We start from the raw sequence: 26,432 nt of genomic DNA, 5'->3' as shown, positions 1-26,432 counted from the left end.
TTTCCCCTGCTCTGGCATATCCTTCAGGAAAAATTCTCTCTAGTTTGGGTTCTCCATAGGCTGCAGTTTCTGCCAGGAAAACATGTTCAGCGTTGGTTTCTCATGGGCTGCAGGGATATTTGCTGTGCCATGAAGCACCTCCTCCTTTTCTGACCTAGGTGTTCCCTCCTCCTCTGTTCATTCCATATTTTTTCCCCCTTTCTTGCATATGTTTCCACAGAAGCATCACCAGCTTGGTTGATGGGCTGTGGTGGGTCCAATGCAGAGCCAGCTGGACCATGCTGTGCCTTGCCCTAACCCTAACCCTAACCCAACCACTTTCCAGAGGGGTCATTCCTGCAATCCACCTGCTACCAAAATCTCACCACTTTTGCCCAAAATCCTAAAATGCACTGTATTACAGAAAACATTGAAGAATAAAACATAAAATCAATAGGTAGGTGGAAAATCACTAGGACAATTTTTCATCTGCGTAAGGATTGAATTAGGCCTTTAGAATATGACCTTCTCAAAAAGATGCAGCTGATGTATTATGCCCACCATGCATAGCAGTGAAATGATTTCTTATGACCATATTTTGTTAAATTCTTAGTTAAAAATATGTAATAGATTTCGCATCTAGAGTGTTAATGGTTTTGTGTGTTGCTTTTTATTCCATGACTTCTTCCCAAGTACCTGGCATGGATTATTTGGATGTGAAAAGTGCTATGGGATATCACTGTCATCAGCTTAAAAATAAGTATTTTGATGATTTTTGGTACAATAATACAAAATTAACTGATATTACATTTGATGCCATTTTTTTTGAAGTATATTTAAAGGAAACTATTAACAGGAAATAATTTTTGATTTCAGATTTCAGAAGGATCTGAAAAGTGTGACTGACTGAGGCTTATTCAGGCTGCAGTCCTTATAAACTAAAAGTTTTATGAGGATCACTTACTGATGTCTTGAATGCTAAAGGAGTCTGTGGATCTTAAATTTTTATTACAAACTAAATGCAAGATTTACAAAAACCTTTCACCATTTACAATTTCAGTAGTTCTTGGAAGATGTACTAAGACCAACTCTGCTCACATCTGTATATTTCAAAATACAACTTCTACATATTGCAAACAACAGGCCCTGAGCACTATTATTTGTACAGAAGGCTTGTGCGCCTGAAGTTACACTTCATTGTGAAAAAGCATTGGAAAAAAAACCCAAATAACTTAAGCTAAAATATTTTAGAATCATGTTGAGAACGCACTGGAATTCCATTGCCCAGGACTGTGAAATTTTGCAATCTTTCTAAATATGCATAATTATTTTTTTCCTTATTAATGATTTGTTTAATGGTGTTCACCAGGAGTTTTATGTACAAAATATATTGCCAGGTCAGGAAGGTGACACAGACATGAGATAGGCTGATGTGTGAATACACATGTTGTGTGTTACATATGCCACATAGGGGCTGCATGCTTTTTTTAAGTTTGTTTCCCAAGCACAGCACACTTATATTTTAAAAATAAAACCTGATGACCTGTATGGATTTGGGCAGGCTTAATATGTAGCAGTATGTTCCCATGCTGTTTCACACTCCATTCTTTCTTTTACCTAATATAAGAAGTTTAAATGTTTTGGTGTGAGTCTTAGCTACCTGCTTTCTGCTTGACATTGAGAAGCGGATTAATAAAAGATACTGACTATGAAATTCTTAGTAGACTCAAGTGGATACAGCAGTGCAATCGCTGTGAAAAGTAGTGAAAGGAGACTTGTTTCAAGTGTTAAGTAATGGTAATTCTTGCTCAATGACCTTGGACATTCATTCACTCCCCAGAGATTGTTAGGACTATCTTTAGCTCTTCAGAAGTGAGATATCAACACCTTAGTTGGCACTTGGTGCAGCAGGAAAAGAGATTCCCTGTTAGCAGAAATTTTCAGAAATCAATTAAGTTCATGGAGCTACAGCAGCTTCTATCAGCAGGAGATCAGTTCTGAAACAGCTATGAGAAAGTGAGAGCAGCTGCAGTTAGTCTGAGAAAAGGTCTGTTCGTCTCCAGCTGTGGCCAATACCACATGCATATGGATTCATGTAAGAATGCAGGCACACATCAATGCTGTCCTGCCCACCAACCCAGTATACTGCAATTTGCACTCGTTTCCTGAGCGAGAGAATGTCTCTGTTACAGTCCAGGCAAGAGAATGAAATGTTGAACAGATTAGAAAATAGTTTAAAATAAAAGGTGATTTACTTATATATAATTAAACCATAATTGGTAGTTAATGCTAGAGATTATGAAACAGTAACAAATGGGCCAGTACAGCTAGGGTGAGGGTGGGAAGAGACAGATAAAGAAACAGAATTCATACATTAATGAAGGACATAATAGCAATGGAGGACTGAAAGATAGTGTTGGATCTAATCTCTGTCCATTCCAAACTTCAAACAATTGTAGATCTCAGAAATTTTGCAATGGTGGAGAGGCTAATTTTTCATATGACCAAGTGCAATAGGGTTTTAAACACACTGCTGAGTCAAATCAATGACTTGCAACCTGTAGAGAGATACTGTGGCAAAAATCACCACTGCCTGATTTTTGTGTGATTAACTTGATAGATGAGCATATTTAAATACAGATTAGCATTTTTAAAGGAGTTTATGATGTGTTCTTGCTGTGTCTGTAAACTTGTATAACTTTGTGTAGGTCAAAGTCTTCATTTAAGATACATTTTAGACAGCACTTAGTTAAGGTCCACATTTTTAATAACTTTTTTTTCCTAATGCTAATGTAAAGTGATAGCTTTTTTATTCATAAGTTATCTTAGAGCTATAAAGTTAATAGTTGCTTTGTACTACACCATTTGCATTAAATCTGAGGCAGCATGAAACCCTGCTAAATATTAAAGAGTTTGAGATGGAAGCAGAAAATTTACATTGTTAGTCAAAACTTGGTTTATTAGGACCTAGCAGCCTGGCTTACATTAGAAATGGGGAGAAAATATATGTTGCCAACAGAAACAGGGAAGGAAGGAACATATTCAATTAAAGGAAATTTATGTAGGTATATAAATCACATTAATCACAGTCAGAAGACCTTGCATTTATCTATTATATATGAACTTCTTGCAAGGGTTTATTATTTTGGAGTTTTATAGCTTTTTGTTACACCAAGAATTCAAAAGACACTCAAGGAAAGTTAAAAGTTGGTATCCTGGATAAAATACAAAATTAAGTTAAGATTTTCCAAAGTCTTTGTTAAAATTCAGAATTACTTTTGAAAAGCCATTGAAACCAAGTGAATAATAATGAATAATAAAAAAAATCCTTGATTCTATTAGATTCAAGATTCATATGCTGCTACTGATGTCTAAAGATCTTAGAGCACATGATGAAATTCTGAGATTTTACTGTTTAGGGTTTTAAAATTACAATTACTTTTCAAACAATTACTTGCAATACCAAAACTCAGCATGATTTTCTCATTCTTCTTCTGGGCTTTGATGCACAAAGATAATGTCACTCTCCATTTTCCAAGGATAAAAATGAGGAAACATGAATAAATCGGTTGCTAGAAACTGATCTTACGTTGAGAGAGATAACCAACTTAAACTGAGTTTTAGTAGTTTCTCTAAATAAAATTTCATTATTTGAGTATTTTAGATGTTTCGCTTTATGTATGTTTAGCCTGACATTAGAGTAGGGAGTGTTTTCTTATTTAGAAAATTGACATGAGAATTTTAACTGCGATCAAGAGGGATATTTCCAGAGAGATTCTGAAGCACCTGGAATGAGGATTTGTGTATCTTCTCCATTTAGGCTATCTCAAACACAGTGTGTTTGCTATATGCATAAAAACACGTACATTTTCCTGCACACACATAAACGCAGACTCCTTCTTCTCTCAAGGTGAAACTGGTGGTCCTCCAAAACTTGTTCAGTGTTCTATATCTGAACTTTTGTCTCTACAAAAGACACAATTCCAACTTTTTTAAGGCTGTTTGTCCCTCATAAAAGGCTATTGATGTGTCCAGGTCTATATTGTCAACCCAAGCAAAAGAGAATAAGACTTACTTTCTTTTGAGAATAAGAAAACATGGAGAACTGTGTTTATTTGAAGACAAATGGATATAAATGAAATTATAAGGACTAAGGCAGATATTTAAAGATATCTAAAAGGCAGCAGCTCTGTGAATGGAAGGTATGGTGGTGGGTTAATGGTTGGACTTGATCTTTTAGGCTGAGTCGAGAAAAAGACTGCAGTCCAAGTTTTGGTTTTCAGTTTGTGATCTGTTGAAACATCAGTGTCCCCTTCCTTTAACTTGGTTGCTCTTCGCTGATCGCTGTGTGGATTTTTTTTCCTTGTAGCTATGCAAATGGCCTCCTCTGCATCCTTATGATTTTTCAGTCCTGAAAATAAGAGCTAAATTTGATTCAGGGAATTGTATGAAATATACTGGGTCTATCCTTTCTTCTTTCATAATCAGAAAGAGTGAAGTTTGAAATAAATCTTTTTAAGAAAGGGAACTGCCAATCATCAAAGGTGAGTAGTATCTACCCCTGTTAAAGCAACCAGATAAAATGTACACAGTGCCCATGTATTATAAGTTAAGGAATTTATTTTTAAGAAGTCTCCATTAAATTGAAAAGTGTCAGTAATTGAAGGGAAAGCAAGAAAAGAAGAGGGGATCTCTTTTAGCTAATAAGGTCAAGTATATCTTCTGGAGAGGCACAAAATATACAGTTAGATTAATTAGGTGACTAACATGGTCATGAAGAAGATAATTTTTCAGCATAAATAAGGGGTTTTTTTCACATTATTTTATTACTATGTGTGGATACTTACTCTATGTTCATCATGTGCATTCATTATGATTGCTTTGGCTATCATTTTATAGCTTGACTTAATATATTTATTCCCCAAGCTTGTGGGTGTTGTATTACTTTTTGGGTGCCTCTTATTTTTCAGAACATTAAAATGAAGTGTGCATAGGACAATACTCTCACATGATTTTCATGCTCAATTTGTTGTGCACTATATTTTATAGCCAAAGATAAAGGAATTTCTGACATTTCAAAAAGTGAATTTGTGAAGGGAATAGGGGGCTTTCTTTGAAATATGTGACTTTCACCTAAATCCACATAGCACTTAATGTAAAAAAACACAATTGCAAAATATCTACATGATTAAGTGTCTGAAGTCAACAAGCCTGAGAACATTTAATCTCAGTAGAATTTTCCCTACCTGTGTGAATTCAAATTCATGTTATATTAATCACACTCTCTATGTTAACATACTTCACGGAACTGCAATGTTTTTTGATGATGAATCCTTCAAATGGGACTCTCTATGACTGTCATAGAGCTTATGCCAGTGTAAGATTGATGTTGATTCTTTCAGCACATGTAACCCTTGGGCAGTAGACTTGCCCTCTTTTTTCTGACAGTTATTAATTCATCCAAAGCAAATTTTCTCCATCATTCTGCCTTTAAAGCAGAGGCAACTCATGAATGTAAGGGTCCTTTTTTCATTTTCTTCTCATAAAAGGTACAATATATAAATTAATAATTGGTAGAAAAGATACTGCTTCAAGCCTGTAAACAGAAGGCACTCTACTTGTAGGAACAAATAAGAAGTGGAAACCTATATAGTCTGCTGTAGAATAATGTATTTTTTCTGATCAGGATAATATATAGAGAATAAATTTTTTTTAATATTTTTTGTTTAAGGGGAAAAAACAACAAAGGCATGTTAAAAATAGCACATATGATTGCAGCAACTACAAAGTTCATACACCTGCATTATCCTCACAATGGCTAAAGGATTTTTGTGTCACCACCCATTAAGGCAAATTGAAGTTGAAAGAGTAAATTCCTGTATGGAGGACTTATAAAGCTATGCCATTTCTGCTTTCTCAGTCTTGGGCATCAGTTCACGTCTTCAGTCTTTCCTTTGCTCTCCAATCTCATTAGCTTGATTGCTCATCCTTCCTTCAGCCTTCTAAGAAGAAATGTAAGGGGTTTTTTTCACAGAAAATCATATCTAAGAAAGATAAAGACTTTGAACTTGAAGAAAAAAAAATTGCCTGAAAAGATTTTCAGAAAGAACCTTTTTTTTTAAGATTATTTGAAACAAGCTAGGTTTTTTCTTACCCTTTAAAACAGCAGCACAATTTTGTAGTTTTCAGAGATGAGCTCATATCAAGTTTCATTTTCACAGTGTGCATATGTTACATTTTGTGTGTGTGTGTCTGCACACAAGTAGTGTTCCTATATATGAGAACATTGCCTCAAGTAATAATCATCTGTGGATTACCATGATGGTGATAACAAGCACAGAATTGCTTTCATGGGTACAATAAAGAATGGCATGATAGATTTTTATCTACAATATTTTTTTAAAAAAAAAATCTGTCTTAAAGCATATTTGTTAATTAAGTGCTGTCTGTACTGTTCTGAAATATCTTTGTTCCTTGAGTAAAACAGTATTAAAATTCAGGGTTTGTGTGATACATACATACATTTAGTTACTGCTAACTAGCGTTCATTTCAATTAACATCAAACGCAAATTTCTTTCTCTAAAAGAAAACATAGGTATTTTTCAAAACTATGTTGCTTCATTATGACTAGGGTTAGCAGAATAAAGGCTGCAAAAGTAGCAAGCCAGGAAAGTGGCCATGAATTCAATCATGAGAAAGCATTGGCTCCAGAGGCAAAGTAATTCAAAATATGTTTTTTACTGACTGAAAATAGACAAAAATCACAGGATTCTGATTCACTGTTTTGTTTTCCCCTTTATCTGAAAGATGAAAACAAAATGCAAGGAGTTGTTGGGGTTCTTTTCTATGATTAGTGTTGGTGAATTGTATTACACAGAGACAAGTTTATACACATCTATATCTTTTTTTAATACTCAAATATTTATTCCTACTGCTTTTGTTTTGATGTGTGATCCTTAGAGGTCTCTATGATACACAGAAAATACTAAATAATACGTTATTGTTGCACTTATTATATCAAATCAAGGCACCTCTGAAAAGCAGATATTTGGCTTTGCAGAGCCTTGCATTTTTCTTAGAAAAGAAAGTATTTTTTCAAAATATTGATTTCTTTGCATTTTATTTCATTCAAAATCTCCCACTTAGAAACACTGGCAGTTATTAAAAGCAGTATATCCTTCCTGTCAGAATAATTTTGCCCAACAGATACTCCAGTTACAAAACTCCTTCATGCTTGAAACATTATGATATATTTCAGTTTCTTAAAGGATCCCAAAGTGCTTCTTATGTCATACTTTGCTTTGAATTACTAGTGCAGCCATCACTGTGGTGCAGTATTGTCAATAGTAATATTGCAAACCATTTAAGTAGAAGGAGATAGGAAAGTAACCTTTGGCTGGCTATAAGTGAAAGCGTTTTTTTTTTTCCATTTTCTTTCGTGACAAACTTTAGATATAACATTCCTTGGCTGTTTTGCTTGGTGCTTTACAAACATGGAAACAAAAGAAAGCCTGAAATCAAGAATACTTCTAGTCTAACTGGGTGAACTGTACTAACAGTTGTGCCACTTGATGGCACTTTGAGATGTAATTTAGTGGTGAACGAGGTGGGCTGGTTTGACTCAATTATCTTCAAGTTCTTTTTCAACCTTAATGATTCTGTGATTCTAATGAAGACACAGAATTTAACTATTTATTTCTGTTACATACACTGTTTAAGCTTTTTTCAATAGAAAGTAAGCACTTGAGGAGGCATCCATGGATTTTCACTTAAAGATCATCATGCAGTGAGATGTCCTCAACAATATCACATGCAAAAATTTTGGACCTGAAGTTTCTCTTGTTTTATAGTCCTGCATTTTTGTGTTTAATAATCCTTGCATGCTGGGATTTTGTTGCCATAGAAATATGAGCTTTTAGTTTTGAAAAATTATGCAGATTTTTTTTCTTGTTTAAATATTCATGAAGGAGTACAGAGAAAGGAGGGGAAGGGTCGGTTCTTGTGTTTTAATGCAACTGGACTTTGACATAAATGTTCTAATTAGTCATTCATTCTACTATTACAGGAAGTCATTTATTGATATTACTACTGTAATTACAATTTGCCCCTTTGGAACCACAGACCATGGAAGTGGGAGTCTAACATTTAACCAGTAAAATTAAGAATTACTTTCAATTATGAGATTGTTGACAGCTACAAGACCAGCAGTAAACAGTTTTTATTTGGAAACTTTTGATGAGGATATGTTATTTAGAAACATGTCTCAGAGTTGATGCTCAAATAGTGAATTTGATTACAATATCCCTAGTAGTCTGAAACATCTTCACAACTGGATAAAAAGTGATTCTTGATTCTTGGTGATTCCAAGTGATTCTTGATTTACAGATTTACCCAGATTTACACCATTTACCACGCTGGCCTGCTAAATTGTTGCTTATAGTAATCAGAGCAGCAGTTCCAGCAGCTGTTGAGTTTGTGTTAACTGGTTTGTTCGGTTTTGTTTTTTTCTTTTCCTTCAGTTTAACTGTATTCAGTCAGGGGAAAATGTCTGCAACTGTGATGATATACAAGGTTAATTTCTTTAAGTATCCTCCTATCATGCGTGCTTGACATACAGGGTCACAGTTTCTGGTATATTTTTGCTAGATTGGTAGACTTCCAAAGAGATTTACCTGCCACCACAGTAACAGACACAGGCAATAATTGTACATGAATTAGGTTATCACATCACTGCTGGAAGAATATGCCCCTGTTTTGTATTTTTGAGTCGTTGATCTAGTTACAGCAGTTTGGGGAACAGTGGTTGGGAAGGCACAGTCAAGATTATATGGAAAGCAAAGAAAAAGGAAGTGAGTAACTATATTAAGTTTGTGTGCTGTGGTTGCTATGATTAAGTAACTGTAAAAAAGTAATCATGTATTTTAAATTTTTTAACAGTTTATCATTAGAAAGTGGTTGACCAGAGAGTTCTGTTTCTCTTCTGGAGTGAGAGGAAATGACAGCTGGGAATTATGGTAGAGATTTGAGAATTTGTAGACTAAATGTCAACATTCATAAATACATTTCAGGAGACAGTGTATAATCTTACTGTGCAAATTTTTCAATCAGTCACTGATTGCATTAATTTTTTCAGTGCTAAGTTCAGAGCAACTCCTCAACATAAGTAGGAGTGGCAGCAAAGGGCTCACAGGAGAGCTGAAGTTATTCAGTTCCCATCTTCCTTAGAAACTGAGATTTATTCCATTTTTCATTTTATTGTTCCATGATATAATTGAATGTTTATATATATTATAAATTTTGTATATATATATATATATATATATATTAAACACAATGAGCAGTTGTATTTTATTTTGAAATCCAAATAATACAGTGTAGTTCATCCAGGGAGGAAGAGAACTAGTCTTATGAAATGAAAACTTTAATGCAGTATCTCAGTAATAGCCTGCACTGAGTTTATGGATATAATTTTGAAAAATATAAGAAGTTTATTATTGATTTTTAAAATTTTTTTCCCATTTAGATGCTTCTTAGCAGATATATTGAATTAAAGGAATTGTGTGATATTTTGATTGGTCTAAATTTTTTGTGATAAACTATTTTAAATATGAAGGCCCTGTAAATAGGCATCGGATTGTCATGTTTAGGATGGCAGACATTATCAATTGATATTGATAATTATCAATATCAATAATTGACATTATCAGTATCAAATGATATTTATAATTATAAATGATAAATAATATATATTATGGTATACCACTATATCATAATTACACCTTGAACTTCTGGAGCAAGAAAAAATAGGCACCAGGATCTAAAATCAAAAAAGGTTTAAGTTGTCTGGTTACACTTGATCTACTGATATTCTAGCAAAAGCAAGAGATACTTTGAAGGGATGATTAAGGAGATACTAGATTTTAATGTTTTCCCCTGTTGGTGTTCTTTCTTCCCTCATGTTTCCATTGTGTTTGAATGTGAATACACAGTATATCTCTGATAGGTACCGGATATTCTTTCTATGACCAAGGGATCAGATGCTGTGAAAGACTTTGCTTAGTTAAGATTAATAAGTGTTCTGGAAGGGCCTCAGTTTCTCAGGGACAGAGTGTGAAATAGGGAAAAGACATGGTCAGGGTACACAAGAAATACAATTTGGCAGAGTTTTCTTTGCTCCTTATGAATTGTGCTTACTCTTTGGACAGGTGTTATTTGTCTCCTAAGCACAAAACTTTGACTTAGAGGGGAAAAAGTAAACCCACAGATTTGATGGTTCTTTCCATTGCTGGGAAAACTTTAAATATTAAGATTTATTGTGAATGTGTTTTTCCATTGTCCAATGAAACTACATATTCACAATATATGGGAATAAAACTCCTTAGAATAGGAATTTGAATAAAACTCCTTCTTTTACTCAAGTCTGCTTTAATGTAGGATCAGCAGAGGAAATACTAAAAGTTAAAGAGCCTGTATCATAATATTCTGGATAAGATTCCAGGAAAGGATGACTTGGAAATCTTGGCTGTTAGACTGGTCTCTTTGAAGAAATTGAAGATGACAGTGAATGGTTTGGAATTCCCAGTTTTCCCTTTCAATGGTTCAATATTGTAGATAAATTCTCACAGAAAGCAATTGAACCAACCATTGATAAGTAGTCAGGTTACTTTATTTAAATGTACTCCCTCACTTGGTCTACTTCTCTGGAAGCAGTATTCTGAAAAACTAAAAATAAGTAGAATGTAGCATCAAGTTATACAGAAGAATTTTGAGTGTACTTAAGCATGGAAACTAGGATTGTGAACTAGCTGGCATAGAGTTGGCGAACTTTAGATGGCAGAGAGCTTGGGAAAGAGTCCATTATTTCAGGGAAAAACTTTAACTTCCCTATAAAGAAAACTGAGTTTTTCTTAGACCTAGCCCGAACTGTACTGTCATTCAAATAAAACATGATTATTCTGCTCCCTGCTTTATCTGAAATATTGCTCTAATGCCTCAGAAGAGCTTTTATATCCTATCTAAATTCAATCTGTCTAAGAGAGGAGAGTCTATTTAATCTCTAATTGGATCTGGAGTAGAACTAACACATGCAATCTTTACTGAGAGCTATTACTAAATGAAGAAAGGTTTGACGTCTTCTTGGTGATGGTTCTATTGGAATTCTTTTCTTGTCCCTGCTTTGCCTCACACTACAACTAGGTCGAAGACTGGATCAGCAAAATCCAATTAAATATCATAAATTTACAGCTGGTACTTTTTCATAAAGAAGATAATAACCCAGATGAGAGCTGAATTACCAGTGCAATATTTCCTTCAACACAAGTAAATTAAGTAAGAAAAAGCAGCCCTTGGTCCATTCCCCTCTACACTGAGTGGGCTTCTAGGAGAACACGTGTGCACTTAGCATTAAGGTGGCGCATTGCTCAGTGGCTCGTCAAACTATATCAAAACTGCTTAGGTGCTGATGAATTGAGGACTAACTTTGTCACCACAAATAAACTGGGAAAAATCTTATTTTTTTTAAAGGATTTCCTTCACATGGATAGTGCTGATATTCTGTTGGCAGATATCTCTATGTTTGCTGAAATTCTTGTCATAAAATAAATGTGTACCTAGAGAGTTTGTGAAGGTGAAAGAGTCCAAATCTGCTTCAACCTTTTATTTCAGCTGTATTCCATGGAAATTCAAGAAGGCTAGCAGGGAATATTAAACTGTGTATCTTATGATTCCATTACCTTCAAGCATAGTATAGAGTGGTAGATGGTGTCATAGGAATATGGCAGAGCCACTGGAAGACTGGGTAAATATCTGTGTAATTTCTCATAATCATGGCAGCAAACAAATAACATTCTCAGGTGTATCAGGAATCAAGTGGGGTGTTTGTTTGTTTTGTGGATGTCTTCCAAAGTAAGAAAACATTTCTTAGAAGTTACTTAGAAATGGAAATGTTCTGCCCATTCATATTTGTAGCCTTTGCACTTTTTTTTCCCATTTTAAAATTTTCCTGGTAATGCTTGTTCATTTGGCATAATTCTAATTGTATGAGCATGTATATAATCATGTAATAGCAAGCAGAATTCATGTTTTTCTAAGTCCTTTTACCTTTCTACAGATGTATTGTAGCAATATTGGTCTAATAAAAACATTAATTCTTGTCTCTCTGATACAATGTCAGTGACTCTATTTCTGCCACAGCCACTAACAGTGAAGAGAGAAAAGATAATTCAACTTCTCGGCAATTGTTGGAGCTTAAGGTGGGGTTTACTGGTGGACTTGGCAGTGTTGGATTAATGGTTGGACTTGAGGATCTTAGAGTTCTTTTCCAACCTAAATGAGTCTTATGGTTCTATGATGCCTTTTTATTTAACTGATTTTGAAAATCTGGTATTGTGTGAGTATTGGTCTAAATCTAGTTTAATGCAGTAATATAGTTTTGGTTTTGAAGGTGTTGTGTTCTCTTGGATTAGGCCTGACATCCAAGCCCTTATTAGCTAAATCCATTGTTGTATAGATTTTACTACCAAACATCTGAGCAAGGTGTACTTGTTGTATTTCAATAATACACTTAGTGCACAATTATTTATTCATTTGCAAAACTTTGTCTTCCAAGGTGCTTTTTAAATATAAACACAAAGTGGAATGATTTGAAGGTCATCCTTTGGTGGGGTCACTGTGCTGCTAGCCACTTTCCTTTGACTCTGTGGAGGACTTATTTCAGTTGCCTAGATGTAACCATGTGGAGCCATATCAGATGCCCCAGTTCATATTTAGGTGCTTTAATCACAAACTGAGTCTCTTCTTAACTGACAGAAGAGCATTTTTCTGCTTAATGAGATAAGGGATTGTAATCAGTACCCTGTTTAATGGAGATAGCTCCTAATCTTCTGAAGTTACATTTGGCAGATGTTCAGAAGAAATGAGGCAGCCCCCAGTGCAGTGGACTAAGTGCTAAACCTTCACAGGCAGAGTTACAAGAGGCATTGGAGAGGCAGAGTGTGACTCTTCATACAGTAACTCAAGAACAAGATGGAATATAAATCTGTGTAAGAAAGAGATATACTCCAGGGACATAAACAGGAGACATCCTAACAGCTTGCCTTGGGAAAGCATTGGCAGTAGATTCACTAAATGCAGGAAGAGAAAGACTTGTAAAGTTTGATTTCCATATAAAGAAGTGCAAGCTTTCCTCATCTCTAGCCTTGCTAATATTTGTAGAAATGTTTGTTTTCAGTGCTGAAAGTATTTGTGGTTTACTGTCACTTATCTTGGCTTAAAAATAATTTTAGTGGGCATATAACCCACTAAAAGCATATAACATCAAAAACATGCTTTGCACAGGTAGTACTGAGTGCTTCCTCCTACCCCTCATCTCTTTTGCTGTTGGGCATGAGCATTTGTTCACAGGAAAGGAACCATCTTTTCTGCTTCAGTTTTGGTTGACCCTCTGTTAGGGTGCTGTAAAAAAGTCTCATCTGCTCTCTGGTTTTATCCCTAAGAGCAGGTAACATGATAGTACAGCGCAGTTAACAGTGAACAATTGCAAAAAGCCCCAAAAACTTATCTGCCAGAAACTTCTTGGATTAGAGCTAAGATTGCTGTGATTTCTCTCTCCTATACTTGTTATTTCCTGGGGAGTCTGCCACTTTTCTTGCATGCATGGATTCTGCCTCCAAAACTGGGAAGAAATATTTGATGCATTAATCTAAAAACAGGTGGGAGAGACAACAGAAATTCTATGGAACTTCCTTGACGTTTTTAGGCAGCTATTCTTATCTCAACAATACATGCCTTTGTCACCAGCAAGCCAAACTTTTATGCCCTGTTTTCTTGGGTGTTGATGGTCTCAGATGACAGTCCTTGAAGCAGAACTCTGAGTCTTTGGGTGATACAGAGAAAAATGTGAAAGTGGAAGGATCTCATGAGTGCCCAATTTCTGTATTGCAGTCATATTTAAAATTCAGTGAAAAGTACTTTTTGCACAAGATGACATGCAGCACATGGATTGACCTCTGAATTCCTTTGCCTGTGAATGAACTTGTCCTTTAAATATGCAGAGGAAGGAATTAACAATTGCAAACAATGAAAAAAGGTAGTACATTTTGGTTTATGTAAAGTGTGAGGTTTTTTCTAATCTCTATTGGTATTATACAGCATACAAGGTAAATACATATTCTGAACTGTGAGGTATTCTCTACAGTAAGTACCTTTTGGGGACCTTGTCTTCAGTGTGTGATCCTGTTTGTGATATGCAAGTCTTGCCAGTTGCAGCAGTGAAACTCTGCTGTGGCTAGCAGAGACCTCAAGAGACTTCTTAGTCATATTCCAACTCTTAGGCATCATATTCAGAGTATCTCTGACATGTTGAACTGCTGCTAATTAATGAACTACTTCAATAGCATTTTAAAGTAATGTGATACTGTTTTGACCATCTGTACAATCAGCTTTCTGTATAGTCAGGCTGAATCTTCTTCATGCCTTCCCTGCAGTTGCCGCAGGTAAATAAAAATAGCCACTGCATTTTTCCAGTTTCTACATTTTGGTAAATTATTTTCCTATTTCCTCTCACTGTTCTCTGTTTTGGACTAGGCAAACCACCCCTTTCCTCTTGTGTTTTCTGTTGGTTATATATTAGGAGTCCCTAATCCATTCTAGGTGCCTTTCCTTTAGGAATTTTTATTTTCCTTTTTTTTTTTTTTTCAGCTTTGTGACATATCAGTTCCCATGTTGGATTTTTATATACTAAGGTAAAGGTTATGCAGCTGGGAAAAAGTAAAACTTGCCTTGGTACATAATTTTTATAGGTTGCCTAAAACTGTCTAATCTTTCTTTTCCCATTATTTTCACTTTCTTAAATCTTTGTCATTAGTCTGAACTTGAAATAGAAATAGTAAAATTCTGCAAAAGTTACTCTTCTAAAATATTTGTCTACAGCTGGAAGGAATTCTGGGTACTTCTTCCAGCATTTCAGATATCTAAATTTTATACATTCCTCATGCAGTTACAAACCAGTACTTAGACTTGACTACAGGCAAAACAAAAGTACTGTAACAGCTGTATCCCGGGAAAAAAAAATAATTTCATGTTGTTATGGTCAAGGCTTTTAAGTAGCTGCATTTGTCCCAGCAGGTTTGGACACTATGTAGTTAATTATGTGATGCCACTGTTAGCCAGTTACTGAACTAGGAGGACCTGCAGACTCCATCAAGGGTAGAGGGGCCTTACTGAGAGACCTGGATAGATTAGAGAGCTGGGCCATCACCAGCAAAATATAACACAAGTGCTGGACAAAGTCTAACAAGTGCTGGATTCTGTCCCTGGGATTGGGTACTCCCACTTATACGCACTAACTGTGAGATAAGAGGCTGGAGAGGAGCGACGTGGAAAGAGATCAAGGGGTTTGGGTCCATGGTAAGTTGAACACAAGTTAGCAGTGCCCTGGCAGCCAGGAGGGCCACTCTGCCCTGGGGGACTTCAGGCACAGCATGGCCAGCTGGGCAAGGGAGGGGATTGTCCTGCTCTGCTCTGAGCTGGGACAGCCTCACCTCAAGCAGTGTATTTTGGGCACCTCAAGCAATCAGGCTATTGAAGTACGTCAGGAGGAGAGTGACCAAATTAGTTAGGAGTGTCTTCCAGCTTGAGATGTTCTGTGATTCTATGATCCTACAATTCTATGGTCCAGGTTAATTGGAGGGGATTTTCTGGCTTTAACATAACAATTAACTGTAGAGCCTCAGATGTGAGGTTTTATATACCTTTATCACTAATTGTTGATTAGTTATAAATTGATTATAAATAATAATTATTATTATAGAATTAATTATTATTAAATACTGATTAGTGAATCAATGGATTTCTAGGCCTTAAATTCTGTAACCTCACCCTTTGAATTAGATTCATCATAAAATAATGAAGATGTTGACTTCTACTGCTTTCTGTTACTATGTGCAAAAGCATCCAGTATGATGAACAAGTATATCTTTGAGAATAACCAGATTATTCTCTTTGCAAAAGACTCACAAATTTTCTCTGTGCTCAGCAGTAGGTATTGGAAGGGCAGAAGTATCCCTGTGATTGTAATATTCTCTGTGAGGAGGCTCACATTGCACTGAAGTATGACGCAGATGCATTTAAAACCCAAAATGTAGCTCTTGCAGGATTTGATTTACTTATGCTGCTTCCAGTCAATTAACAGAAAGCACTATTTCTGTGCTGAACTCTCATTCAAGTTTGCAGCTTTTGATTTGCATCATACTACATTCCATTGTTAATGGAGTGGCTTGTGTCAATGCCATGATTCTAGGGGCTACAAGAGCATGGAAAAAATATATTGCCATGTTTCAAGAGCCTGGCCATTGACTTCTCACATTGTAGTCTGGGTCAAATTGAGTGAAAGGGCTGAAACATTCTTTTAAAGTAAATTTATTTGACTCCATCAGGGAAAATTCTTACTTTATTTTAGGTTACAACTCATTCTAAGAAGAACATCACAGCCCTTTTTTTTTCTATTTTGGTAGTTTGCTTCATCAATGAAACTGAAGTTATTGAATTTTCTGTAGGTTGCTAAGGCTGCTAATACAGAGGCCAGCCTAAATGAGGACTGTATAACTGAACAAATGCACTGAAAGTCTAATGCAAGTATCTAGTGGAAATTTGTACAGATTTAATACCTGTTTCTGATTTCTCTGTTAGTCAGTGAGTTTAAGGAATTCACAACCTTTGACAGCTGTAATCCTCAGGGATCTGCATGTGGTTTTGCAGCACTAGAAATCTACTGATGCTCAAGAAAACTGCCCCCAGGTGGTTAAGGCCCATTTTCTTTTATTTAATTAGATATTTTTTCTGTCTTTTTATTCCCCAGGTAGCAGCTGCTGGAGGACATCTGAAATTTACAGTCTCCTATGACATCACAGAAGAAGAGGGAGAAACAGCTAAATTGATGGTTCAATCTGATGTCATCATAGAGGTAAAGTATTTTCAGCAAAGAAAGAAATAAAAAAAAAAGAAATAAAAGGAGAGAGAGAGACAAAAATAGGAAGGGAATGTGGTCTTCTTTTTCAGATGTTTGGTGTGAAGTCTGGTGTTGAGAACACGAAACAGAAGCGTGCACATACATTCAGCTAATTTCTAGTGTGCGAAAATGGATACACTTCTAAAAACTAAAACTAAAATCTTAAAGCTTCAATATCTCAAGGAGTCTCTGGTGTTATTGCAGTAGCTTAAGAAACTACAGTGCTTTCTGTTCATCAATGAGGAGATGAAATATTTGGTCGTTTGAGATTACACTTGGACATTCTTTCAGTAGATCTGTTCTTTTGCATCTCAGTATTATATGGATTTGCTTTTGCCTATGTAGAGCCATGCACCATGACACTAGTTTGGTTATCTGAATAACCCAAACTTTCTTTTCCACTGCTTTTCAATTATATCAGACAAGCCCATTTCAGATTTATGAAAAGTTAATATTATTCCTGATATTTGTTATTCTTTTAAAATATATTATTCAATAAATCATGCACCCCAAAGGGCTTTTTTTCATTACTTTTTTCATGTTTAAATCTCTCTCTTTCATGGCTCTCTCTAGGGAGGTGATTTGAAAATCAGCACTCCAAAAGGGATAATTCACCTGAAGCCTTCTGAAGAGCACACTGAAGAAGTTGTGTTGAAGCCAGAATCTTTCTCAGTGCATGGCACCGATGTTCCAGTCAGCAGGAGGGAGTTCATGACTATCCTGGCAAACGTGAAGAGGATCCTCATAAGAGCCACATACAGCAATGGGATGAATGCCATCTACAGGTGAATGTGGGGAACGGGTCCCTTTGTTATAGGCAGCCTCTCAAAAGAGTTGTTTTCTCTCTTCAGAGAACAAGGCTGATATAGTTTAAAGCACTCTAATTTATTATCATGAAATCCATACATTTATTTACACTTTCAAAGTTTTGTTAGTATGTTTTTCATTTTGGGTAGACAGGAGGAGGAAGGCAAGAGAAAGAAGCAGCCTTTCAAGAAAATGAAATTACATGGACTATTAAGGCATGAATGACAGTTCTATAAATATGTTTATTTTGTGAACACAGTAATTCCCATGTATATGGTAAATCATGGAGAGCAGTAATAACATGTTGAAGTAGGAAATGATATATTTCCTATATATTGTTTTTCCATTTAATGACCATACAGGGCCACATTAACAGTGGACCAGAGAATAATATCCTGAGTCTCCAGGCTGGAAAAGTGCCTCAAGGGGAATTTTCTATGTTTTTAATCAGTACCACATACAGAACTAGCTAATCCCAAAGCCTTTCCCTTGATTTATGTCAGGATGCTGCATGGACTGCTCAAATTCACTGATTTGATGTGAACTCCTCTGAGTCCTCTGATAAAATTAAAGACATATGAGATGATACAGTTGTTCTATTTCAGTTGCTGCAGTGTGTTTGAAACTGTAAAGCTCATCTTGCATTTCAAATTTTCCTAAGTGCATGAAGAAATACTCCAGATGGGCTAGAAGAAGACATCTCTCCTGATACTGTGTGATTAACATTAATAGTTAGGTGGCATAAGTAATATTTTTTAAATGTGTAATGGAATTGATTGCATAGTAGCTTTTTACTCACAAGGCATGAAACCTGAAATGCTCTCTAATCTACACATCAGTTGATTCAGTGGCATAAGCCAATTTGGAATGGAGGGAGCTGATAGCACATTTAGTGATTATTTGCTGAGAGCACAGACACAGTTTTTGCTGCTGTGAAATTTCTTAAGCAATCTAACCGTCATTTGAATACTTAGGTAATTAAAATATATCCTAAATTGAAAGGCAGGTTGTGTCAACAGCATGCAGTTTTCTGATTTGAGCTTTAGCAGTGTAAATTTTTTCTCTGCAAAAGAATTCATATCTCTGTCTTTTCCTGTGGTTAATTAGTATGTATTACATCTCTGTAAGTAAGTTTGTGAATCATAACTAGCTTGAGTTTGGGCCAAAGTGCTTCCTAATTTGCTCATTCAGTCGTCAGCCTTGTATTCTTTTGCATCTCCTTGCATCCAGTTTGAAAGGATGGTCCTTTTCATGGTCCCTCAGCTTCCCACCCTGGTTTTTGAGGAGTGCCAAAACACCAGGCCAGAGCTCACATCTTATTCACTATGAGCCGACCATGAGAAGCTGTTAATTCACAACTTACAGCTGATACAGTGGGAGCTCATTGAGTGATGTCCTCTGCTCTCTTCTCATTCAAATAAAAAACCCCAAACCATTACTCAGAATTTTCCAAACTAAGGGAGTGCAGGAGAAATTTTGGAGTGAACATCAGGGGCTTTTATGCTATTTTTAAAGCAGATATGTAAGGTCGACTTTCTTTGGGCCAGAGATCTACTTGAGTGGTATGAGAAATGCAAAATTTAAAGGATATATGTACGATTGACTTTGGCCAAAGGTGTTGCTAAATATTATGGGAAACACAAACTTCAGTTATCAGAGGTTTACATATATTTGGGTACTGACATTTGTACTAGTAGGAGAAGGGGGTCTCTCCTACAAAAAGCACTTTGGCTGGGCAGTTTTGAGGAAAGTGCAGTGCTGGATGTGTAAAGGCTGTATCTTGCCTATACTAAGGAGCAGTGTGGGGTGGGATGGCTGAGATCCCCTCTGGGAAGCAGTGGAGAGCTCAGGTAAGCACACACACGTAGAACTGGCACAATCTGCAGAATGTGCCTTGTAAGATATGGCAGAGCTGTCTGGCAAATGTGGAAGACTATACATCACTGCCTGCATCCCAGATTACTGCTTTAGCCATTTGGTCAGGTGTGGTGCCTCACTGTTTCACCGTCTTGTTCGTATTCAGCCTTTGGGAACTGTTTAGTGGTATGTTATAGTTTTCTGAAAGCATTTTTTAAAAATACACTTTGAGAAGAGCTCTGCAACACAATAACAATATAAGTTAGGGTTTGCTTGTTGGTAGGCATCAACTTCTAGGTGTAGTGACATTACAGTTGTGAAGGTTGGTCCCTTAAAGACAGTGAGTTAAAAGGAGGTTAGGGGAAGGAACTGAAGGGATTTTGAAGACTATCTTTTTTTGCTATATTGCTGGTACATTTCTAGCTGTCCATCTGATTTCTCTTAGCAGAGAAGAATGCAGTGTTTGCTGTATTACTGTGTAATAAAGTGAACAATTTTATTCAATGCTCTCAGGCTGCTTATTATGGTTTAGCATGACAGAAGAGAGGATATGAAATTTCAATCACAATTAAAGAAATTCAGTTTTTTCATCTTTGATTTAAGTGTAGCAATGATGGTTTCACAGGTATGGGTTTTACAGGGTGAAGTCTCCTCAGAATAGTTTGTGCTCCCAGGCACCTGTTGTAGCAGCAACAACATCTACTGTCATCCAGCCCAGCTTATGATCTGCTGTGTAGGGTTATTGCTGATTTTCAGGATGTGCCTCATTACTGACTGTTTTATACTCTCTTTGAGTTTCACTCATGCTAAAACATACTAGGTGCAAAGATGTGCTCATAACTCTCAAGATCATGCAAAATAACCTTTTTGCCTACATTCTGCCTGTTTAGTTCTTCAGGGAAACTGTAGACCCAATGAGGAAGATATTCTTTGTGTTATCTAGGGTTTATTAAGGACTCAAAGGGAGTTGATGTTCTCCAAGGGAAGACATTTTTGAAAAGAAATAGTGTAGAAAGCCTTAATAGATAAGTAGATATGAACTAAAAATTTTATTGTCTTTAAACAGGTATTTGCAGTAGATGGATGGATATTGCTCTTAGAGGGTTAAGAGGGTCTGGTGGAAAGAAAGAAATATTACAGGGTTATTAGATCTGTCATGAATGACAGTTTCTGCCTCAAAGCACTAGCAGAATTATGCAACATTCTAATTAGAGATTGCTATATTAAGCAACCTGTTCATTTAAGTACCGAAAGTTTTCAAAATGGATAATGTCACCACATGTGTGAGGAATCCAAGGGTGCTGTTATAATCTGTGCTTAAAAAGAGACCAGAATGGAGGCACAAAGTAACTTTCTTGCAGGCATGTAGAAAGAGACTTAAGAATTCAATGGCCCTATCTCCAGCTGGCAAGAACTTTAATTTAAAGATCCAATTTTTATCCTTGTTTAGCCTAACCTACTAGAAACATTAGTTAATTTGTTATGCTTTCAAGTATCCACTAAACAATATTAATGATGTAATACTGGGTTTGACTCAAGCATGGTTTTGTGTATGTTTTTTAGGTAATTTTAAGCTTGCAGTGTTGTTGTTACTCGGGCATAATTAGGAAGCTTTCTTATATGAGTGGGCAATTAGATGATCAAGTAGGATAAAAACTAAGAATACAGAAATGCAGCAGTCAATCTGAAAGTGAAGCAAGCTTCTGGGTTTAAAACCTAATCCTCCTCCAACTTGAGAGATCTTCCAAACAGTTGCAGTTAAGTCCATCTGTGGTAGAAGCAATGGGCCAAGAAACGATAACTTTCTCATACTGTTTTGTTTCATCTGTTAGCTTTTGCTTCAAAGAAAGTTTAGTAGCTCTGTTTATTCAGTTTCAATTTTCAGAGTGGTCACTGATTGTAAGTGTTGCAAACATGCAGATAGGCACTGGAAATTGAAGTACTAAAGAGAATGGATTGCTTGCAACCACGTAGAGAGGAGTCAGTGCTAGACACAAGGAGGGAAGAAGAGGCCAAGATTTTTTTTTTTCCATATGCAGAATTGGCTCCAAGACAAATGAGCAATGATTGGGTCACTAGTTCATGTGCCTTATGTAGCCGATATGATTCAGATGCCTGGCACAGCAGACAGTAAACTATGCTGATACTGCCTGAAATGTCCCCTTCCTTTTTAGTCTTGTTTGTTTTTAGAAGTCAACAGTTGCCTGCTGACAGTAACAGTCAGCTTAAATATTTGGTCTTGATGTCTAATCTCAAATTGTTCATGCATCTCCAGGATCCAGTGCCCCATTACTGCCAGCATTATGTATTTTAATGAATGCAGAATGGCATCGAGGAATCAAAATTGCAACATCAAAATGGGAGAAAAGAAAATCACTGCAGCTTTCTTCACTGAGTAACTGTTAATGCTAAAAACTGTTAAACACATTAAAATCCCATTTAGCAAATAGCAGAATGTAATGAAAATTGGAACAATTCAGTGAATATAAATGTGGGATAATACTGAGAGGATTGTTTCTGTATGTAAGTGCTTCTCTTTGTTCCAAGATCAATGCTTACAGGGAACTAGCTGTAGTTCAAAGGAGAAATAAAATTTGACCTTTTATTTAAAAATTGTTTCTTCATTAACAGATTTTTTTCCTTAAAATTTTAGGTTTTTTTTACTGGTAAAGTAATCACCATTTGACATTTAATATCCTAGAGATTTGTTACCTTATTGTAAAGAAAATTCAAATGAGTGATTGCAAAATAAATGTACAGCAATGGAGCGAGGGGATATACTGAAAAGTGAGAGATAATTTACTGAAGATATGGATAGGAATAAGCAGCCTTCTCTTAAAACAATATCAAGAACCTTTTACAGAGGTTTTAGTATCACCAAATCAGATTGAAGTTTCTAACTGCATTATACACAAATGTAGTCTCTCCAAAGCCCAGTCATATTCTTAGTGGTGGCAAAATTTCTATCCTTCTGAAGCTTCTATCTTAATTTCAGAAATCTGCCCTTTTTTTCCCCCATTACCTTTCATGTTTAGCTTGTTTGGAGCAGTCATAAAATTGAGTGGAAAAATATTCTGTCATAAGCTTTCCTCCAACTGCTGTAATATCAACAAAATATTTTTCTTGGATGTTTTCTTGTCCAAGGTCATCCAAATAATTTTCAGGATTTTTTTTGCAGCGAAAAAGATAAATGCCCTATTATGAATATGGAAAACCTTTTTAATAAAATGTAGTTCATGAATGAAAGGTATTTTCTCCTGAAGACAACTTCAAAACAAGCTCTCCAAGTAGCTCTAGTTATCAAACACTCTGTTAAGATTACTGGGTGAAAATAGAAGTAATTTAGCCTCTGTAATATGTTAATGTTCCTTCAAATTCTCATAAGAATTAGACTCCCAAATCCCAGTTTCTCTCCAAAAAAAGATACTCTTGAGGTAAATTACATCTGTTTCTGATAATAGCTCTAAGACTACCAAAAGGCTTCTGTGTTTTCTCTCGTCATACTTCCATGCTTTTGAAATAAATGTTATGGTCAGTGTTCACCAAAACAACAGCTGTTTAGTACTTTTTTCTCTGCCATTAGGGGAACCAGGCTATATGGCAGAAGATTTCCTTTTTGTTTCATGTACATATGTTTTTCTCTCATATACATAACACTTAGATCCTCAATCCTTCTGGACAGGGCTTATATCTTTTCCAGAGGTCAAATCTCCAGAGCAAAAATACCTTATATCCAAAATTTAGTAATGTATTATTTTAGAAAGCTGGGCTAGCGGTTCATAAATTTTGAAGACCCTGCTTAGTGTCAGATTTGCTCTATATGCAGCTGCAATGCAAGTTGGCACATGTGGCTTGCAGGCCAGGAATAGCCTTCTATCTCCTGGTACATTGCTGTAAGACTTTATTAATCTATTTTTATCAGTGAGTATCTGACCATAGTCTCCCTCACATGATGAGCAAAAATAGTAACAAGCCTACAGACATATAGTTTAGCAAAAAATAGATTAATATGAAAACCTTTTTATTTTTAAGCAGGAAAACAGACACAAGCTGCTTCATGTCACTATAAAGTGTTTGTTGCATTCAGCTGCACACATCCATCTAATTTGCTGTTTTGCCTGTTTAATTTCTGTCCAGACTAAGAAGTGTTATTATGGAAGCTGCTGACCACACTTCAAGGGGGAAAAGGGTAGCATCTGCAGTGGAGTTGTGTGAATGTCCTCCAGGCTATGATGGTACCTCCTGTGAGGTGAGTATCATGGTGCAGTCTAGTTCAACAGTGCTAACTGTGATAGTTGAAAGCAGACAGTGGACCTGTGTTGGTAGAAAACAGTACAAGATTTGTCCATTCTTGTTATAAGTTTGCCATGGCTTGACTAGTTACCTTTATTTCCAGATGATGGTTCATTATATCTGATAATTAAAATCTAGAATTTTACACCTCTGTGATGATTTCTAACTTATGAAAAGACATTTTGGTTCATAAAAAGGAAGTGGCAACAATCTTTGTACTCTTTAGCCAGTTGATAATACAAATGGATGAACACAATTAGAAAGAAAATGGCAGTTAGCTGACATGTTAACAAAGACAAATCAATTTATTTGAGTTAATGGGGTTGAGTTTCTTCTTTTGTCCAGGACTATGCCATTTGCCTTGGAGTTGTTGAGATTTGCATGTGCTCTTCTGAAGATTAGGTCACTTTATTTTGCTTCTGTAACACATAATAATGTAGACACATGGTCAGAAAAACACCCACTTCCCTAACAAATTAATTTGTTCACACAGAATGTGTTCATACAAGTATACATATGATTAACTACCTCACGTGGGCATCGCTTGGGGTAAATAGAATCCAAAAAAACGTTCTTCAAAAGCTTTGCCTTTAAGGAAATAATTTCAAACACCAAGATGCTCTGCTTCACAAAACTACAAACAATATGCCATTTACACAGGCACTCTAGGCATTTGCTTGTCAACTCTCTTTTTCTTTAAAAATTTTCATGCATATATGTGATATTTAGGGTTTAGAGTCTAGTCTCATGCCAAGTGTGGTTGGCTGTTGCTGGGGCTAGATGAACTACTGCAGAAAGAAGGCCTGAAGGAATTAATGGATATTCCTATCACTTCCAAAATGGTACAGATGGAAAAATAACTGGAGAAGAATAGTTTTTGCCTTGGCTGAGAAATAATTTTAAAGCCTGGCCATTATCTCTCTGTTAAATTATTTTAAGAAAAATGCTAGATGCAGTATCATTGTGTTTCACACTTTTTAAAACTTGTCCATTTATTCTCCCAGTGCAGATTTAAGTGTGATATCCAAGAGAGTAATTGGAAAAGCCCTGATTTCAGATATTTCAGTATTTAATTCTGTTGTAGAAGCTGAAGGGCTTGGGTAGAATTCCTATCTTGGTGTTGCTGAAATTGTCTGTCCAACATTATGTCCTTCAGTGCTAAACCTTTTTTTGCAGTCATAAACAGTCACTGAAATTTGATACATTCTCTGTAAGTAATTTGATTCATACTCCACAAGAGAAAGCACATATATATAGAGCTGCAAATTTAAAGTTTTTATGCATGCTATTGAGTATAGAAAAAAAAAAAAAAAAAAGGTCATGTTTAAGATTTACAGATAGACAGTATTTAAGAAAGTATGGAAAGAGAAATTGAAAACGTCTTTCATTTTTTTCCCCAAGGATACCAATTTTGTTTCTTCTTCTGAATACTTTCAGCCTTGTTCAACGTTTTACTTCTGCCAGTTTCAACCAATCAGAGTGCCATTTTTATTGATTTTGTACAGTTTTTCACTTCTCTTCATTATTTAATTTAATGTATGTGTTTGTCTACTGCATAATGATGATGTGGTGCCTGGCATAGATGCTGCTATGCCATATATGCCACACTAAAAGCAACTATTATTTTCTCATTTTCATGCAATGAAAGTTTTGATGTGATCTGTCTTCCAAAGACAACCAATCCCATTTAAATTATGCTGTCTCTTCTAAGGTTTTCCATTAAATAAATTTGAAATTTATTTTTTACTAGTCTCTGGCCAAATAAAATTCTGTACATTTTTGTATGTGTAGGAACACAGAATTCCATAAGCACAGGTAAAGCAGATAAAATTTTAAATTCGAATACCAATTGGACCCCTTTGAGATGGTTACTTTGCTTCACTCATGAATTTTCTTGCCTTTGTCAAAATCTTCACATCCAATTGCTCTTCTCCCTCAGATTTGTTCCCATTCTCTGTTCTCTTTTACTTCTGCTCCAGAAGCTGTGTTTCACTTGCATCACTATGATGATCAAGAACTTTGCTGACTGTTGAATGTTACATAATTTCTTTTCTTGAGATCTCAATCTGTAATATTTTAGTTCTGAGCCCTGCTATTGATATTTTATGTCTAAGCTCTTAAAATTAGTGACTTTTGGAGCCTTGTCTTGAGCAATATCATGTGCATCTGTGCACAAGAGATTATTTTCAGTCACCAAAAGTGGGAAAAGATTTATAGATTTATGCAGAAAACACTTGCATCTCATGCCACAGAAAGAAAAATACAGCAATTTCTTTTAACCTCTTTTTAGGTTTTGGATTTTATAACTCTAGATTTTTATTTTTTTTTGGATCACAGGGTTTTCTTAGGAATGTGTAACCAAGAATGTAAAAAAGGAAAAATAAGGATAATATCTCAGGATATTAGAATAGGAATGTTTTTTTTAAACAATAATTTCAATTAATCTTTAGATTACCTAAATTTTCCAAGTGTAAGACAAAAAGGGACGCC

At 35.7% G+C, this 26,432-nt stretch overlaps 1 protein-coding gene across 1 annotated transcript in view; it reads left to right on the top strand.

Moving 5' to 3' along the window:
- LAMA2 (laminin subunit alpha 2) overlaps window positions 1-26,432 on the top strand; it is a 336,031-nt gene that overhangs the window by 162,973 nt on the left and 146,626 nt on the right. Inside the window, exons 13-15 of the mRNA XM_033512805.1 lie at window positions 16,836-16,940; window positions 17,559-17,770; window positions 23,787-23,898. Coding sequence (XP_033368696.1) covers window positions 16,836-16,940; window positions 17,559-17,770; window positions 23,787-23,898 — 429 coding nt within the window. The remainder of the gene's footprint in view (window positions 1-16,835; window positions 16,941-17,558; window positions 17,771-23,786; window positions 23,899-26,432) is intronic.

This window comes from Parus major, chromosome 3 (genome assembly GCF_001522545.3).
Source record: "Parus major isolate Abel chromosome 3, Parus_major1.1, whole genome shotgun sequence".
NCBI lineage: Eukaryota > Metazoa > Chordata > Aves > Passeriformes > Paridae > Parus > Parus major.
This window is presented reverse-complemented; position numbering and strand designations above follow the sequence as displayed.